At 43.9% G+C, this 18,817-nt stretch overlaps 1 protein-coding gene across 2 annotated transcripts in view; it reads left to right on the forward strand.

The window, feature by feature from the left end:
- Nucleotides 1-251: 251 nt before the first annotated feature.
- The window catches only part of LOC141113945 (bactericidal permeability-increasing protein-like), a 68,066-nt gene continuing 49,500 nt past the window's right edge, over nucleotides 252-18,817 (forward strand). The window contains exons 1-4 of one of the 2 annotated variants that reach the window (XM_073607319.1): nucleotides 252-494; nucleotides 723-815; nucleotides 7,517-7,622; nucleotides 17,659-17,773. In XM_073607319.1, coding sequence (XP_073463420.1) covers nucleotides 7,520-7,622; nucleotides 17,659-17,773 — 218 coding nt within the window. In that variant the 5' untranslated portion in view covers nucleotides 252-494; nucleotides 723-815; nucleotides 7,517-7,519. Of the gene's footprint in view, nucleotides 495-611; nucleotides 816-7,516; nucleotides 7,623-17,658; nucleotides 17,774-18,817 lie in introns of those variants that run through there. The other variant, XM_073607318.1, reaches the window with a different exon arrangement.

An 18,817-nucleotide genomic window follows, 5' to 3' on the forward strand; every position in this document is an offset into this window, starting at 1 on the left:
GTGGGAGGTGGTTAATGTACAGAGAGAAAGAGGTGGAGCTCTAAGAAGAAAGAAGAAAAGGTGGGGCCTAAAGCGGAAAGGGTGTGGTTTACAGATGACAGGGCAGGTCTTAAACAGGAAGGGGCATGGCATTGACAGGAAAGGGTGGGTCGTATTTAAATTAGGGGGTGCACAAGTTTAGTCAGGCCTAGGGCTGCACAAAACCTAAATACACCACTGATAGGACACACCCCTTCAGGAGATGGAAATCAGGGATAGTTGGGAGCTATGCTTCCAGGTATGCAGGGGCTGATTTTTGAATTATGTCCGGGGAGATCTTGCTATTAGAGCATCCAAGACCAATAGGACTCCAGGGGCTAACACTACCCTCCAGACTCCACCTAAACCTAAATTACCACTTCTGGGCGGACTGACCCTTTAAGTTTCTGGCACACCATTTCAAATCTTAGCCGACTGGGATTATTTGTTCTCTAGCGGTGAAGTGAAGACACAAGGTAACAAATGTGTGATTGTTCCTTTCTGGGACTATCCCGAACTGAAGATGAGTGATACATAAACACTGTGCACAGGTTGTCAGTCTGTCTGTCTGTCTGTCTGTCTGTCTGTGGGAGGTGTTTGGATCTGAAGTATTTGTCTCGATAATTTTGCACACTCGTTTTGCTGACTCAAACTCCTCCCAGTTTACTTCCTTCTTTCAGTCTTGGTATAAACTCTCACCACAGACTGCTGAATACAGAATACGATTTACTGAGAAGCTGGAGAGACATCGGAGAGAATTCGGTGCCACCTGATTGGACGAGGAGAGACGTCGCCCGGTACGTATCCTATTCACATAATTACCAATATTTCCAATTGTCTCTGATTTCCAGCAGAAGTGCAAAGATTGGCAAACAGTCCTTGCAAACTCTCCTTGGGAATTTCCATTGTTGGTACAAGTCTATGTGAAGCCCCCAAAAAAGTTTTGGCTCAACATAGTCGATGATTAGCACACTGAATGCAATTTGGTTGGAAGGATGAGGGTCATAGTGTAGACAGATGTTGTAACACGCATTATTAAACTACTGAGTTTAAGGCATCAGTCCACCCAAATGTGACCTTATAGTAGAGAATGGTGAATGGAGTCATCCCCTGGATTTGTATGTTGTGGGTGCTCCAATAGCGAGATTTCGTTTTTATAATTCCCGGCTTTGTTCTTGTCTACCTGGGAGTTTTACAGACCCAGGAACTCAGCACAAGGATGGTGGAGACCTTTCATAATGGGCACAGCAGGGGTACAGACCCGGGAACTCAGCACAGGGATGGTGGGAATGGTGGGAACTCCTCCTAATGGGCACAGCAGGGGTACAGACCCAGGAACTCAGCACAAGGATGGTGGAGACCTTTCATAATGGGCACAACAGGTGTACATACCTGGGAACTCAGCACAGGGATGGTGGGAAACTGCCATTCTGCTCCTTGACAGTGAGGTTGCCGGTTCCTTAGCTCCTGTGCTTCCAGAGACCAGGGGCTAGAGTTGCTTCTCTGCCCTAGGAGGGATGCTGGATCCTAGGAAGGACCCTGGCGGGGGGCTGTCTGGATAGGCCTGTGGAAGATACTGGGCCTGGCCCAAGGAGTGATGAGTCCCTGTCTGTCTTTAGACAGAGGTTTGTCCGTAAGCTGAAACGGATTGAGAAAGAAGAGGAGAAATTGTTGATTTTGATGGCTGAATTTCGGAAGAAAAAACAGATTTGTGCCAAACTATAAAGCAAGACGAGACCGGCTCTGAGGCCACCTGAGTTGAAGGACTTGGAACAAGCTGTGAAGAAGCAGAAAGAATTGGTGAGCTCTCTGAAGGAGAGTAGTGGAATATTTAAAGAAAATGATAGAAATGAGGAACGATTCAACCGAATGAGGAGAGGAGCAACTTCATGCATGGAAAGTGACCCACTCAGTGAGGAGATGCAGGTACCGACAGAGTCAGCAGAGAGTGAGAAAGTGGGCCCGGAGGATGAGTCCAGCTCTTCAACACCTTAGGCATCTGCTGAGCCCTCAATGGCGGAGGCCTCTGTTTGCCTCCGTCTGCAGCAGCAATATGGAACATCTGAGCAGGAGGTTGAAGGTACTGGCATGCTGGAATTCATCTGTAAGCTGGAATCCCCTCCGGGTGCGGATTCCCCAGATGATGATGAGAAGATGGACACCGTTCCTCACCCTGTGAAACAGAGACCTGTAGCGGGAGCAAAATCCACCATGAAGTCTGCAGCAGCTGGGGTGAAGTCTGACCCCACCGTCAGCCATGACATCGCAAAGGTAACAACACAGCAAGCAGGTACAGTGTTTGTGAAACATGGTGATGTGGACTTTATTAATGACAACAGGCTTGCTGAGGGTTGTAGTGCTACGAGCAGTCAGCCCAGACCCATAGACAATGTGCAACATGAAGTGCAGTCTGAATTACCTGCTGAAAACAAAGCTTCAGGTCAAACTGGTGAGAGCAACTGTCAGCTTCTGCGGGGAAGAGTCTGCAGAGAGGAGTACCATGGACAATACAGAGACTTTGCCTGGACCAGACTCAGCGTCTGTTCCTGAGAATGGTGGAGGAGATGCTGGGAGCAGTAGTGCTACAACTCTCCAGGAGTCTGCAGTAATAAGGACTGTGATTGATCCCAGGAAAGAAGCTGAGTATTCAGAGCAGGGGGAGAGGGCGGGTCCTGCCTCTGCTAATCAGAAGACTGCTATCCCAGCTGATTCAGACTCTCTGCCAGCAAGTATGAATGTGTCTAAGGACAGTGGCGTCTCCAGCTTTCATATTTAGGGGGGGGCACATGGGGGGACAGGGAAAAAAGTCAGGGGGCAACTATAAAATGCAATTATATATATATATATATATATATATGTATAAAAAAAATAAATAAAAAAATTTATATATATTATATATATATATATATATATATATATATATATATATATAGCTCCTGGGGCCCTTTACTACGATCCCACAAAGGGCCCTTTCACATGTTCTGCAGTGAGCTCCCTTCCTACTGTATTGGGGCCCCCGGGGTTGGCAGAAAACAAGATATATATGTCACCAGCATACCAAGAAAATATAAGGGTCCAAAGCAGTGGGAGAACTATCAGGGTTGCAAAGGTTGTCTTGCCACCGGGCCCTGGTGTTCTGCCACTGTGGGGTTCAACAGCCTCCTCTTGCTGTCCTGCCCCTGCTTTTGACAGCACTGGTCTGGCATCTCTTGGAATTTACAGGCTGGTTCTCCTGCCCTAAGGACGGGAGAAATCAGTCTGTTTTTTCAGTAACAGAGAGTCCTGGTGGAGTCCTTCCTGCAACTCGCTCTTCTCCCTGCCAATGACGATGCAGGGGAAGGAGCAGATCGGGCGGCTGTGGTTGTGTGAGCGCTCGCATTATGCAGTGTCAGCGAGCAGAGGGAGGGGGAGGAATCACCCGCAGGAGCTGACTGGGGACACTTTCCCTCTCAATAGAAACTGTGTTACTCCATCCGCTGGGGGGGGGCACATGGTGGGGCACAGCATAATGTTGGCGGGGTTATAGCCCCCCCCTAGTGACGCCATTGTCTAAGGACAAGACTGCAAATGCTGGTGCTGTAAGAAAAACTTATGCTGGTGTTGCTGCTACAGGATCTGGGAAGGGGGAGCAAAAAAGGAAGGAATATGAAAATGTTTTATCCTACTCCCTGTTTAAAAGGAGGAATGTTGTTCAATTAAAATGGGAGGGCGGTGGAATTCCCTAACGTAGGAGGGCAGTGGTGGATAAGATTTTGCAAATGGGGTTTAGGCCTGCAGATATATTCGCCCTGATGAGTCCGGCAGGCTTCTACGAGTACGATTTGTCTTTTATCCATCCAGAGTCTTTGGACATATTTTGGGAGAAGTTTGAGCACATGTGTAGGGGCCTGCCGGACTGGAAAGGGTTCATCCCCAAGCTTATATCACACCAGCCACTCATTAAAATGGTGACAATTCTTGTCCGCAATGAGTCTATACCACAAGATGATTTATCTGTATGGTTGAGGAGGTATGGAGATGTCCTAAGCCCTCTAAAGATGATTTTGGATGATCTGGGAATATGGACAGGCTGTGTGGTCTGTGCAGTTAAAATTAAAAGTCATTGACAATGTCCAGCATCTGCCATCCTCAGCTTTCCTGAGGAGGGATGGCCTGACCATCTTCTACCCGGGCCAGTCAAAGCTCTGCAACAAGTGTGGAGACAAAGGGCATCTGGCATCCTCCTGTCCAGTGATGAAGTGCTCTCTGTGTCAGGGTATAGGACATTTGGCGAAGGACTGTAAAATCATCAGGTGCAATCTGTGCAATGCGGTGGGACACAATGCACAACAAACCTGAGCTCATGAGAGAGTTCTTCCGCCTGGACATGGAGGATGCTCAGAGCTCAGCAGCTGGGGTGCCTGTGAGTCCATCTGAGTCTGTGCCAATACCCAATGTGTCTGTGTCTCGCCAGTCTGTGGTGCCCCAGTCTGTGCCAATACCCAATATGTCTGTGTCTTCCCAGTTGCCCTAGTCTGTGCCAAAACCCAGTATGTCTGTGTCTTCACAGTCTGTGCATTTACCTAGTGTGCCAGTGTCTTCCCAGTAAGGTAAGGTTTCAGTTACCGAGAATGTGTCCATTCCTTCTATGCCTTCTAAAATTGCAGAGGCAGCAAGAGGTTCGGAGGCAGGTGCATCAAGTGCAGTGCCAGTCCCCCTCCCTCGATGCTGCAAGGTCTCTGTTAAGGATCATGGGGGGCAGAGGAGTGGGGAGGATGGTGAAGAGGCTGGTCTGGTCGTGGATTATGGAATCGAGAGTGGGGGGGAGGGGGGTGAAGGGGAGGATAGGTGTGGGAGGCTGTTGATTCCGGTTTGTCCAAGGATGATATGGAGTGGTTGGAGGATAAAAGGAGGAGGGGCAAAAGAAAGAAAAAAAAAAGAGGTACAGTTACCTAAAGTCCTAAGGTTTTGCCTTTGGCAAATAAGTTTGAAGTCCTGTCAGATGATGATGAATATGAATGGGACTCGTTGAGTACGATATCCTCTATGGATGATGAGTGCCATTGTGCAACAAAGCGCGCTGGTTCTCCAGGGAGAGGGAGTAGTCAGGCTAAGAAATGGCTGTCTCAACTACCCTAATGCCAGTTCCCACTCCGTTTTTATAAAAGGCTACATGCATGGTGATGCTGATGTTCCTTAGTCTGGCTCTCTCGTAGGGATTATGTTGTGCGCAATTTGATTTGCACCATTTATTATGTTCTTGTTTTTTTTTTTTTTTGTATAGTCATATTCATTATTTTGTAAATATGTTTTATTTATTTATTATGGTTTTATTGTATATAAAATGTTGTTTGTAAGATTTTTCAATAAACAAAATTAACCCCTCATAATGGGCACAGCAGGTGTACAGACCTGGAAACTCAGCACAAGGATGGTGGGGACCTTTCTTAATGGGCACAGCAGGTGTACAGACCTGGAAACTCAGCACAAGGATGGTGGGGACCTTTCTTAATGGGCACAGCAGGTGTACAGACCCAGGAACTCAGCACAGGGATGGTGGGAACCCCTCATAATGGGCAGAGCAGGTCTACAGACCCAGGAACTCAGCACAGGGATGGTGGGAACCCCTCATAATGGGCACAGCAGGTATAACGACCCAGGAACTCAGCACAAGGAAGGATGGTGGGAACCCCTCATAATGGGTAGAGCAGGTGTACAGACCCGGGAACTCAGCACAGGAATGGTGGGAAACTGCCATTCTGCTCCTTGACATTGAGTTTGCTTGTGCTTCCAGAGACCAGGGGCTAGAGTTGTTCCTCTGCCCTAGGAGGGATGCTGGGTCCTGGGGAGGACCCTGGCGGGGGCTGCCTGCATAGGCCTGTGGAAGACCTGGCCACAGCAGGTGTACAGACCCAGGAACTCAGCACAGGGATGGTGGGAACCACTCATAATGGGGACAGTAATTGTACAGACCAGGTAACTCAGCACAGGTTTCACCTTTTGTGTTGGATTGAGTGACGGGGAGTTAGAACTTTTGCATTAATTGGTGTCTGTGGCCTGTTGCGGTGACCTCCTCTCACTTTCTGTCCCAGTGACAGGGTTGTCACTGAGACAGGAAGTGAGATAAAATTTTCCCAATGGGGCTACAGATAGCAATAACACCACACCAAGGTTCTAACCCCTAACCCCTTATCATTTCATCCAACACTTTTGCCTCGTATACACGATCGGATTGTTGGCCAACAAAACCATGGAATTTTGTCCAAAGGGTGTTGACTCAAACTTGTCTTGCATACACACGGCCACACAAATGTTGCTCAACAATTCCGAATGTAGTGACGTACTACGTGGTTTTTCAGCTCTTTAGCACCACCCTTTGGGCTCCTGCTGCTAATTTTGTGTTAGTAGAAGTTTGGTGAGTGTTGATTCGCACTTTTCTTTTCGCGTTTTTCATTTAGCGCTTTTCATTTCACACTTTTCAGTTTGTTTCTGAACGGCCGTTCGTCAACCAGCCATGTTGCGGAATCGGAGGAGATAATGTGTTATTTATTATTGGTCTTGGAGTTATTGCTTTGACATTTTTTTGGTTGAATAATAATGATTTGATATATTTTCTATATTTTTGGATGCATAGAATGCACTTTTTGGTTAGATTCTATTGGCAGATAGCATGTCTAATTTTTTAGTTTTTTAATGCACAATTAAAAAATTGTGTAGAATAATACTTGGCTATGTGTTTTACTTCAAATGACAGTTTGGGAGTAGGCAGTTACATTTTAAAAAATACAATGTAAAATTGACAAGGGACACCAACATAGTAGAATCTTTGATCTTAAAAAGTACGGGATAATGGTGTTGTGGTAACTTGCACAAATAAAAAAAAAACAAAAAAGAAAACATAATAATATTATTCTTGATATCACTAGAAAAAAAAGCCTTTGAAAATTTGTTTGCAATAACTCCATCAGTATCTCCAGCAAAGCAGCTTCATTATTATCCCATTAAAGAAGAGAATTGTGCGCTGCATTTGGAGATTTCATAATTTGCCGTTAATTCTCCATTACGAACGCTAGTTTACAAGACCGACCGCTTCCAGGTCGTCCTTGCTTCCCAGCATGCGTGTTTGTACTTTGGACTTTTGTACACACGATCGGAATATCTGACAACACACATTTGTTGGCGGAAAATTTGAAAACCTGCCATCCAACATTTGTTGGCGGAAAGTCCGATGACAATTGTCCGATGGAGCGTAAAAACAGTCTGATTTTCCGACAACAGTCATCACACATTGCCTGTCGGAAAGTCCGATCGTGTGTACGAGGCTTATAGTTATACACGAGAAACAACAAATGAAATTGTTGGGCAAACAAATGCTGATGCACCGTCCACATAGCCTCTACCTCCCTTGATAAATGTGAAGATACAATTGTGTAGCATAAGTAGTTATACTGAAGGAACTGCAGCATTCACCAAAGATGGTTTATATGTCCTCTGATTGGCTCATGTTCCTTTCTTGCAGATAATGAATGGGATCCTGATCTTGGCTACGGCTTTCATTCTGTTAGAGGCCAAGAAGACGGACCCAGGTGTTATTGGAAGGCTGACTCTGAAGGGTCTAGAGTACGGTGAGTGATCGGGGGGGCGGGGGGAGCGGCGATGGTCCAATCAGGAAAGCTGCTGATTGACTGCTTTTCTTTATTTGCTTGAAGATTCATGCGGGAATAACACATTTCAGTTAAATAAGAAAATTCGGAATGAGAGGAAGATTCAGAAGCACCACATCCCAAATGATAACTTTAAATATTGGAGAAGGGCATTGAGGCCACTAGGTGGGCCTCAGGGACTTTTAACGGTGCTTAATTCAATGATATACCGAACGTATCATAAAATAATATTTTATTAGACACTCTCATTAAAAGGAAACAGACATTAATAAAAGACAATATACAAAACAGAAAAAAAGGGGAGGATAACCCTTTGATACAGAAGTTAATACCACTTTCTCAACATGTTTCGCTTTCATAAGCTTCTTCAGGAGATATATTTGTGATATTAGAGTCAACTATGGAAGAATAGAGAAAATATGTCTGTAAACAATACGTGTACATGTCTGCTTATACATCATACAATCATGATATTTAAATATGAGCAATGTACAAAAATGAAAAAAATGAACAAAATATATATATATAATAGATAGATCTACATATGTGTAAAACATCATATATTCAAATGAAAATATACAATAGGAAAAAAAATACAATAGGAAAAAAAAAAAAAAAAAAGCCACATTTCATGTGTATGATCATCATTAAGCTTGAAAGAGCTTACCTGTAGAGAGAAATATATAATTAAAAGGCAGACTTGTGTAATGGCAAATGCTTCCTCCTCAGCTCCCACCTCACTATAAAAATGCATGCAGAGAGGGATAAAATCCCTAAAGCATGAGAATTCTTCAAAGAGAGAAAAATTGAGAACGGTAAGTCTAAATGAATAAGATAAATTTAATTGAAGTGCACTTATCAGTAGCATTGTGTATGAAGATAAAAAAATCAAAAATCAATCGAAAAATACCTCTAATAGAATCAAAGGTAACAAGAGGCTACATCCAAAAGATGGTAGATTGCAAAATTGCTGAAAAAATATAAAAGACGGTTCTTGTATTGCAGTGGAGTCGCAGTCAAAGAAGGGGGCAGTGTACATCCATACACAGCTGATGGATAAGCTGGACCTGGAGGTATTGCTGCAAACTCTCACAAAGAGCCTGAAGAATATAAACATAATAGGAGGATGTCTCTGAGTATCATCTATACTGGAATGCATAATTGTTACAAAAGGCAAACGAACATGGATGCAAGGACTTACTGTAATGATCAAGATCTCTATTCAACAAAATTGCCCGTCAGGGGGATCCCTCTGCCCCACGTATCAAGCAGAAAATGACAGAAGTTGGCGGGGAAACAAAAGCCCCGCTTTTAAAACCTCTCCAGCGTGATGACGTCTGACTTATCGTCACGCTGCGGACCGAAAAAGACACCTGCGCATGCGCACGTATCCGATTTCCATTCACAGAGCAGCGTAAGTGACGTCGGGTACTACAAACGGACCCGCGGCCATCTTAGAAAATCCTATGCCCTGAATTTGATAATAAGAAGGCTCACAGGGCTCAAAAAGGAAAAAATTGAGTTGTGTTTGGTGTATACACTGACGCAATCAAAATCAATAGTCTCTGATGTGGCGTGGCTGTCACACGGCCCTGTTTGGGGATTTTATTGCCCTGATACTTTGCATTAAAGGAGCCCAAAGATACTCACAGAGATTATATAATATAATGAATGCCGTGTGTATGAATAAATCGAAAACAAAAAGAGCAGCACTCGGTGTCCAAAAAACGGGCAACGAAGCAATCAAAACATTGATTAGGAAATGATTGACTAAGTGCCCGGGGTGTCCGTACATGCCAAAGAATATAGAGGAAAGGAGACCAAGGACGAAGCATAAGCTCATACCACATTCAATAACAGAAACTATGATAATCAAACAAATTAATCCATCAATCAATACATAAATAATTTGTAATTTATATGAGTGGAAAAAAAAAAAAAAAAAAAGGATATTATAAAAAAGGTTTGTAACTCAAGGTATCATTTAAGCCTGGATGTTTCAAAGCATTGAGGGTGACAATCCACTTGGTTTCGCGTTGTAACAAGATTTTATCATAATTCCCCCCTCTTTCATTTGGGGGGACATGTTCCAAGACATAAAAGTGCATCATCCGATCATCAAATTGGTGATGGAGGCCCATATGTCGACTTATAGGGGTCTCCATCTTTTTTTTACAAACTAAAGAGACATGGTCTCTAATCCGATGGAAAAAGGGGCGTTTGGTTTTCCCCACATAATATGCATTTCACTCACATATCATTATATAAACTACGCCTATGGATTGGCATGTAGCTAGGAACTTGGGGTTGTATAACTGACCATTGGGAAGAGTGATATTGCGAGATGCATAGATATATCTGCAAAAGTCACATTTGTGGCAGGGTCTGGTGCCTTTATTTTTAGTATGCGTTATAGGTGGTGGGGCATGATGACTATGGACTATGTGGTCTTTAATTGATCGAGATCGACGGAAAGTAATCTCAGGGTAGTGTTTGAGATGTTTGGACACCCTAGGGTCTCCCATCAGCAAATACCAGTGCTTTTGCAGCAGCTCCCGCATTTGCCGATGTTGTCCAGAGAAGGTGGTAATCATTCTAAGGCCAGGGACCAATTTTGATTTTGTGGGCCTATAGATTAGTTGATTACGTTGGCTTCTTTTCGCTCTAAGATAGGCTCTTTTTAGACATTTATTGCTGTAGCCCCGTGCTTTGAGACGTTCCCTCAGTGCCCTGGACTCGGATTCGAAATGAATATTCTCACTGCAAATTCTCCTTAGTCTTAGATACTGTCCATAGGGAACATTATTTATGAGTGGTTGGGGATGGGAGCTGGTAGCATGCAGGAGTGAATTTCCCGCTGATGCTTTTCGAAAAAGAGTGGTTTCAATGGTTCTATCTGGGTTGATGAAAAGAGTAACATCCAGGAAAGTTAAGGTCGTTTGGCTTGCTTCCATGGTGAAAGTTAAATTATAAGGATTAATTTTCAGGCCCTCAAAAAAGGACGAGAGGTCTTCTCTACTTCCAGTCCAAATTAGGAAAACATCATCAATATATCGTTTCCATATTGATATGTTTTTCGTCAAATTTTCCAAATCTTCCCTGAAGAAAAGACTCTGTTCCCACTCCCCCAGGTACAGGTTCGCATAGGTGGGGGCACATCTGGTCCCCATAGCGACCCCCTGCACCTGGAGGTAGTGGGAGCGAGCAAACAGAAAAATGTTGTTCATGAGGATAAACCTCAGGAGGTCCAAAATGAAGCTCCTGTAGGTATCAGGGACATCCCCATCTCGAGAAATGAAGCCCTCTACAACTGCCACCCCCAAATCATGGGGGATGGAGTTGTAGAGGGCCTCCACATCCAAGGCCACAAGCCATGCTCCCTTTGGGATAGTCAGACCATCCAAAACTCTAAGAAGTTCACTGGTGTCTTGTAAGTGGGATGTCAAACCCTCCACATGTGGTCTAAGAAATTCATCTATTAGTTGACTGGCATTTTCCGTAAGGGACCCGTTTCCGGACACGATCGGTCTGCCAGGGGGGTTGTTTAAATCCTTATGAACCTTGGGGAGGGCATACAGTGTGGGAATCCGAGGACAGGGCACATTGAGGAACTCCCATGTCGATTTTGTGATTAGGGCCCTATTGTATGCGGTTCCAATCAACTTTCTATAACTTATGGTCATGTTGGTTTTTTTTCCTATTGTATATTTTCAATTGAATATATGATGTTTTACACATATGTAGATCTATCTATTATATATATATATTTTGTTCATTTTTTTCATTTTTGTACATTGCTCATATTTAAATATCATGATTGTATGATGTATAAGCAGACATGTACACGTATTGTTTACAGATATATTTTCTCTATTCTTCCATAGTTGACTCTAATATCACAAATATATCTCCTGAAGAAGCTTATGAAAGCGAAACATGTTGAGAAAGTGGTATTAACTTCTGTATCAAAGGGTTATCCTCCCCTTTTTTTCTGTTTTGTATATTGTCTTTTATTAATGTCTGTTTCCTTTTAATGAGAGTGTCTAATAAAATATTATTTTATGATACGTTCGGTATATCATTGACTTAAGCACCGTTAAAAGTCCCTGAGGCCCACCTAGTGGCCTCAATGCCCTTCTCCAATAAAAAACACATTTCAGTTGTCATTCATATATTGTGTGATTTTTGGTATGCTAGACAAATGCCCATGAATACATTATATTTAATCCAATCGTATTTTTTTTTTTTTTTAATCGGGAAATTATAGCGATCTGGTGCACTAGACCGGGCTAGAATGAAAGGCGCGCTCTGCGTTTGCCTCTTACCATGTCACCACACTTTGATTTCTGTCTCGTGTTCATCCTGTGTAATATATATATATATATATATATATATATATATATATATATATATATATATATATATATATATATATATATATATATATATATATATATATATATCCCATAAATAAGTCAATGCAAACCCTAGACACGTCACACGTTCATGTGTTCGTGGCTTTGCCACGCATTTTGTAAATGTGCTGCAAATGCGCATCATGCTTTAGTAGCCATTAACCACTTGAGGACCGCCCGCAATGTACTGCGGGCAGCCAGCCCATGCAGGCAAACCGATGTACTGGTACGTCGCTACCTGCTTCCGGGTGCGTGCATGTGCCCCCCTCCACCCCACCAACACCCAGTGTACACATCAGGTAGTCTATCAGCAAGTCCTGGCCAATAATTCATGCCTGGGACCTGCTGATTGGCTGTGTCCAAACACAGCCCAGAGCCCTGTGTTGACAATCAATGCTAAACAGGGATAAGAAACAAAGAGATCTGTAAGTAAAATCAGCTCAAAATGTTACTCATTGTTAGGCACAACTTAAGGCCCCTTTCACACGGACGGATAGAATGGTGCTTTTAGCTGCGGATTTTCTAATTTTCTACCGCAGCTAAAAGCACACAATGCTTTCCTATGGCCCCATTCACACTGCGTTTAGCTGTGAATTAGATACATGCGGTTCTGTCCAGATAGAAAAAATAGAATTGACTGCGTTCAGGAGCGATTTAGCGCAGCTATCCGCACATAACCGCAGGTAATCGCAGTGCACTGTGTCAGCTGCGGATAACAGCGCCGAGCTGCTTATCGGGAAAGGATCCCCGCCAATGCCCGGAACTGTTTGGTATGAATCTTGAGGGGGAACTCCACGCCAAATTTTAAATAAACAAATGGCGTAGGTTTCCTACCCCCCCCAGGGGCATACAAGGCCCTTCGGTCTGGTATGGATTTTAAGAGGAACCCCTACGCCGAAAAAACGGCGTGGGGTCCCCCCCAGAATCCATACCAGACCCTTATCCGGGCACACAGCCCGGTCGGTCAGGAAAGGGGGTGGGGACGGGCGAGCGCCCCCCCCTTCTGAGCTGTACCGGGCCGCATGCCCTCAACATGGGGGGTGGGTGCTTTGGGGGAGGGGGAACCCTGCAGCCCCCCCACCCCAAAGCACCTTGTCCCCATGTTGATGAGCACAAGGGCCTCTTTCCGACAACCCTGGCCGTTGGTTGTCGGGGTGTGCGGGCGGGGGGCTTATCGGAAGTCCCAGCATGCCCAGGGACTGTGACGGCATAAGGGGGCGGGGTCACCGCCTATATAAGTCAGAGCAGAGCGCCCAGAGTGCATTCCAGCCGGAGAGAGCATCGTGTCAACATCAGAAGAAGAGAAGAGGGAAGAAGGCAGAAGGCAGCAGACCGGGCTCCTCCGCTAGCAAAAGAGCGGCAAAAGAGCAGAAGATAGTGGAGGAGCCTAGCAGAAGACCCGGAGAAGAACCGGAGAGACCCCCAAAGTCGGAAGAAGACCCCCGAAGTCGGAAGAAGACCCCCGAAGTCGGAAGAAGACCCCCGGAGCTGTCCCCACCCCCTTTCCTGACCAACCGGGCTGCGTGCTTGGATAAGGGTCTGGTATGGATTGTGGGGGGACCCCACGCCATTTTTTCGGCGTAGGGGTTCCTCTTAAAATCCATACCAGACCGAAGGGCCTGGTATGCCCCTGGGGGGGAACCCACGCCATTTTTTTATTTAAAATTTGGCGTGGAGTTCCCCCTCAAGATTCATACCAACGAGTTGGTACCCTGTCGGGTTGCCATGGAAAAGGCAAACCGCAGCTAATCGCACTGTGCAAATGCAGCTGATCGCAGTGCCTGGAGTCTTAAATTCCACAGGAAAAAAAATATGCTTTTAACTGCGGCAGAATAGCCGTCCGTGTGAAAGGCGCCTTAACCCTTCTATCCCCCTGGATGTTAACCCCTTCTCAGCCAGGGTCATTAGTACAGTGACAGTGTATAGCATGATCACTGTATTAGTGTCACTAGCTACGTCAGTGGCAGTTAGTCCCCCCCCCCCCCCCCCCCCAAATGTCAGGGGTTGATTTACTAAAACTAGAGAGTGCAAAATCTGGTGCAACTCTGCATAGAAACCAATCCAGGTTTTTTTTGTCAAAGCTTAATTGAAGTTAGAGGCTGGGTTCACACTAGTGGCAATTGGATCCAATTTGCATGACAGGAGAGCGTGCCCGGCTCTCAATGCAGCCGGCTTACCCATCTCCGTGGCAGCTGCATTAAGGATTGCACAAGGGTCCTGTGCGTCTTTGGCTCCGTATTGAAGGTCCGAATTCGGGCAAAAATCTGGGCCTCATTTGTCCCTGAAACAGACAACAGGGACGCCTCGGACTTCTGCTGTGAGCCGCATCCGAATTCAGTGTAAACCCAGCCAGGAGCTGACCGACTACCATGCACAGCTGCACCAGATTTTGCACTCTAGTTTAAGTAAATCAACCCTTTAATGTCAGATTGCCTGCCACAGTATCACACTCCTATTAAAAAAAAAAAAAATGTTCCAGTATATACCAGAGTTTGTAGACGCTAGAACTTTCACGCAGGCTAATCAATATACACTTATTGGGATTTTTTTTTTTTTTTACCAAAGATATTTTGCCAAAATTCTATTATACTGTATGTATTTTTTCTACAATAAAGCACTCCTGGTTTAAAAAAAAAAAAAAAAAAAAAAATGATATTTAGCCAAAAATGTAGCAAGTAGAATTTTGGCCAAAATTTAATAAGAGTTTTTATTTATTTTTTTTTTTATTTCTTTATTGTATATGTAGGAAAAGTAAAAAATATTGTTTTTCTTTAAAAATGTTCAAATTTTTTTCGTTTAGATCGCAAAAATAAAAATCTCAGTGGTGATCAAAAATGAAAAAAATGAAAAAATGATACAAGTTTAATTTGGGTACAGCGTTGCACGACCACGCAATTACCAATTAAAAGTAACGCAGTGCTAAATAGCAAATTGGGATTATTTTTTTTTCTTAACCAAAAACATGTAGCCAAAAATTTAGCATGTAGCAGAATACATTTTGGCCAAAATTTATGAAGAAATGTGATTTTTTTTTTTTAATTTCTTTATTGTCTATGTAAGAAAATTAAAAAAATATATTCTTTTTCCTTCAAAATGAAAGTCTTTTTTCATTTAGATTGCAAAAATAAAAATCCCAGTGCTGATTAAATATGACCAGAAGAAAGCTCTATTAGTGTGATAAAAAAAAAATGATATAACTTGGGTACAGCGTTGCACGACCATGCAATTACCAATTAAAGTAGTGCAGTGCTAAATAGCAGGGGAAAAAAAAAAATGGCCTGGTAACGAAGGTGGGTAAAATTTTCCGGAGCTGAAGTGGTTAAATATTATTAGCACCCCAAGTGTGGATAGCGTGCACGTGTTTTGTGAAGCGGCAAACGCGCTGAAAACTCACCAAAAAGCGTAGTAAAAAAATGATGCCATGTTCCGCTCCAAAAAAAAAAAAAAAAAAAATAATACAGGAACTTCTTTGGGGTGTTAGTAAAGCGTAGGGCAGCCTACGTGGCACATGTTGACGTGTGAAAAATGCGCAAAAAAAAACAAAACAAAAAAAAAACAACATGAGCAGGAACACAAGGTGTCACTACGCACAGATGTGAATGGGGCCTAAGAATGCACTACGTGGTGATAAATCATATTAGCAAGAATGAAGAAGAACAAAAGAAAGAGACAAAAACAATAAAGTCGTTGGAACAAGCAGACAATTTTAAAAGCGTATGCCGCGTACACACGACCGGACTTTGCGGCAAAAAAGGTCAGATGGAATTATTCCGTCGGACATTTCGATCGTGTGTGGGCTTCATCAGACCCTTTCTGTCGAAAATTCTGACGGACCTAAGAAATAGAACATGTTTCAAATCTTTTCGACGGACTCAATTCCTATAGAAAAAAAAACGTTCGTCTTTATGCTAGTCTGATGGACCAAAAAACGACACAAGGGCAGCTATTGGCTACTGGCCATTGAAATTACTTTTCTAGTCCAGTCGTACGTCATCACGTTCGAAACGATCGGACTTTGGCAAGTCCATTTCAGCGGAACTCCATTGGAACTCCGCCGAAAAGTCCTTTGGAGTTCATTCCGACGGAAAGAACGGTTGTGTGTACATGACATTAGTTTTCTACATTTTGGTTATCCAAATAAATATAGAGATTTGTTGATCAGCCACTAGGGGGAGCTCTTACTGGCTCAACACCACTACTCTGCCTCCTGAGTATCTAAAGCCAAAAAACTTTTTCTATTTTTTGCTATTGTTAAGCCTCGTACACATGATCGAACTTTCCGACAGGAAATGTTGGATGACAGGCTGTTGGCGGAAAATCTGACCCTTTGGACTCTCCATTGGACAATTGATGTTGGATGGCAGAATTTCAAATTTTCCGCGGACAAATGTCTGTTGTCAGATTTTCCGATCGTGTGTACACAAGTCCGTGGGACAAAAGTCCAAAGTACAAACATACATGCTCGGAAGGACGAGCCAGAAGCGGTCGGTCTTGTAAACTAGCGTTCATAATGGAGAATTAACATTCGTGACGCGGCAAATTATGAAATGTTGAAATGCAGCGCACAATTCTCTTCTTCTTTAACGGGATAATAATGAATCTGCTTTGCTGGTGATACTGATGGGAGTTCCGCCAAACGTATTTAAAAAGGCTTTTTTTTTTCTAGTCATATCAAGAACAATATCATTACGTTTTTTTATTTTTTTGGGCAAGTTACCACTTATTGTGCAGTAAAAAAAAGAAAACAAATAAAATTAGACATGATATCTGCCAATAGAACTTAACCAAAAAGTACATTCTATGCATCCAAAAGTATAGAAAATATACCAAATCAAATCATTATTCAACCAAAAAATAAAATAAAAGCCTCATGCATGTGTCCTGCTTCTTAATATAGGGGGTCAGCAATGCCAAGAGTTGGTGAAAGCAGGGGTCCGTCATCCAGGAGATAATTCCGAAAATCACCCAGATTATTCTCCTGGAGCTCCCGCAGCAAAGGCATATGACATAATTGGTCACAATTAATAAAGCTACCAATTTTTGGTCCAAGAAATCCTCCTCTTCCTGTTCCTGGACTGGACTTGGGTCAGAGCAAAAACTCCAAGGCCAATAATAAATAACACGTTGTCTCCTCCCCTTCTGCAACATGTCTGGTTGACGAACGGCTGTTCAGAAAAGAACTGAAAAGCATGAAATGAAAAGCGCGAATCAAAACTCACCAAACTTCTACAAACACGAAATTAGCAGAAGGAGCCCAAAGGGTGGCTCTAAAGAGCTTTAGAGTAAAGATGTTTCATTTTTTTTCCCCATCTGTGTCCCATTAGGGAGATTCCCCCTTAGTTCCTGTTCTGAAGACACAAAAGGAAGTGAGAGTGACTAGACATTAGGCTAATGGCAAAAGGTTGCAAACTGCATGTAATAGGAAAGTAATGGGGTTGGGTGGGGGCAGTATAAAGAGAAGGGTGGTAAGTTGGTGTATCATTATAAGGAGTTGTGTAATAATACTCAGTATTACTCTTTTTTGGTGCTCTTCTCCGGACGGGCTCTGCGTATTGTTTAACACATCATTCTTTTATTCACAGGTTGGAAAGTGGGGCTAGAAGAGCTGCAAAAGCAATTGCCGACTATCCACATCCCCGACATTGATGGCACCGTCAAAGTTGGAGTAATAGGAAATGTAAAATACTACGTTACAAAGTAAGTTGGAGACATCCCTGATGAGATCCTGATCAGGAATAACGTGGTTTTAAAATTGCACAGCTCCACGTAAAGCTGATCTGATTCATGTGTATCTCTTAAAAGATAAAGAAATGAAAACCCCAAAACATTAAACTGTATTGAAACACAAGCACTCACACCGAATATGTTGTTGTTTCCTGCAGTGTCAAAAAGTTTAACATACTGTAGATCTAAACCCTCCTCTTTTATACAGTATATATGAAAGCGTTCACCTAAACCAGAGGTCTCCAAACTACGGCCCGCGGGCCATATCCAGCACACTGCAAGATTGTTTTCCAGGCCACAGCTAGGGTCAGTGGCATTAGCATAATGTGCACTTATTGATGACTAAGGTCAGGTACATGGACCCCGATGTAAGGGGGAACTCTCATGTGGACCCCGATGTAAGGGAAAAAGCTCTCATGTGGACCCCGATGTAAGGGGGAGCTCTCATGTGGACCCCGATGTAAGGGGGAGCTCTCATGTGGACCCCGATGTAAGGGGGAGCTCGCATGTGGACCCCGATGTAAGGGGGAGCTCGCATGTGGACCCCGATGTAAGGGGGAGCTCTCATGTGGACCCCGATGTAAGGGGGAGCTCTCATGTGGAACCCGATGTAAGGGGGAGCTCTCATGTGGAACCCGATGTAAGGGGGAGCTTTCATGTGGACCCCAATGTAAGGGGGAACTCTCATGTGGACCCCGATGTAAGGGGGAACTCTCATGTGGACCCCGATGTAAGGGGGAACTCTCATGTGGACCCCGATGTAAGGGGGAACTCTCATGTGGACCCCGATGTAAGGGGGAACTCTCATGTGGACCCCGATGTAAGGGGGAACTCTCATGTGGACCCCGATGTAAGGGGGAACTCTCATGTGGACCCCGATGTAAGGGGGAACTCTCATGTGGACCCCGATGTAAGGGGGAACTCTCATGTGGACCCCGATGTAAGGGGGAACTCTCATGTGGACCCCGATGTAAGGGGGAACTCTCATGTGGACCCCGAAGGAGAAACCCAAGAACA

Source organism: Aquarana catesbeiana, linkage group LG12 (assembly GCF_042186555.1).
Source record: "Aquarana catesbeiana isolate 2022-GZ linkage group LG12, ASM4218655v1, whole genome shotgun sequence".
In the NCBI taxonomy this organism is placed as follows: domain Eukaryota; kingdom Metazoa; phylum Chordata; class Amphibia; order Anura; family Ranidae; genus Aquarana; species Aquarana catesbeiana.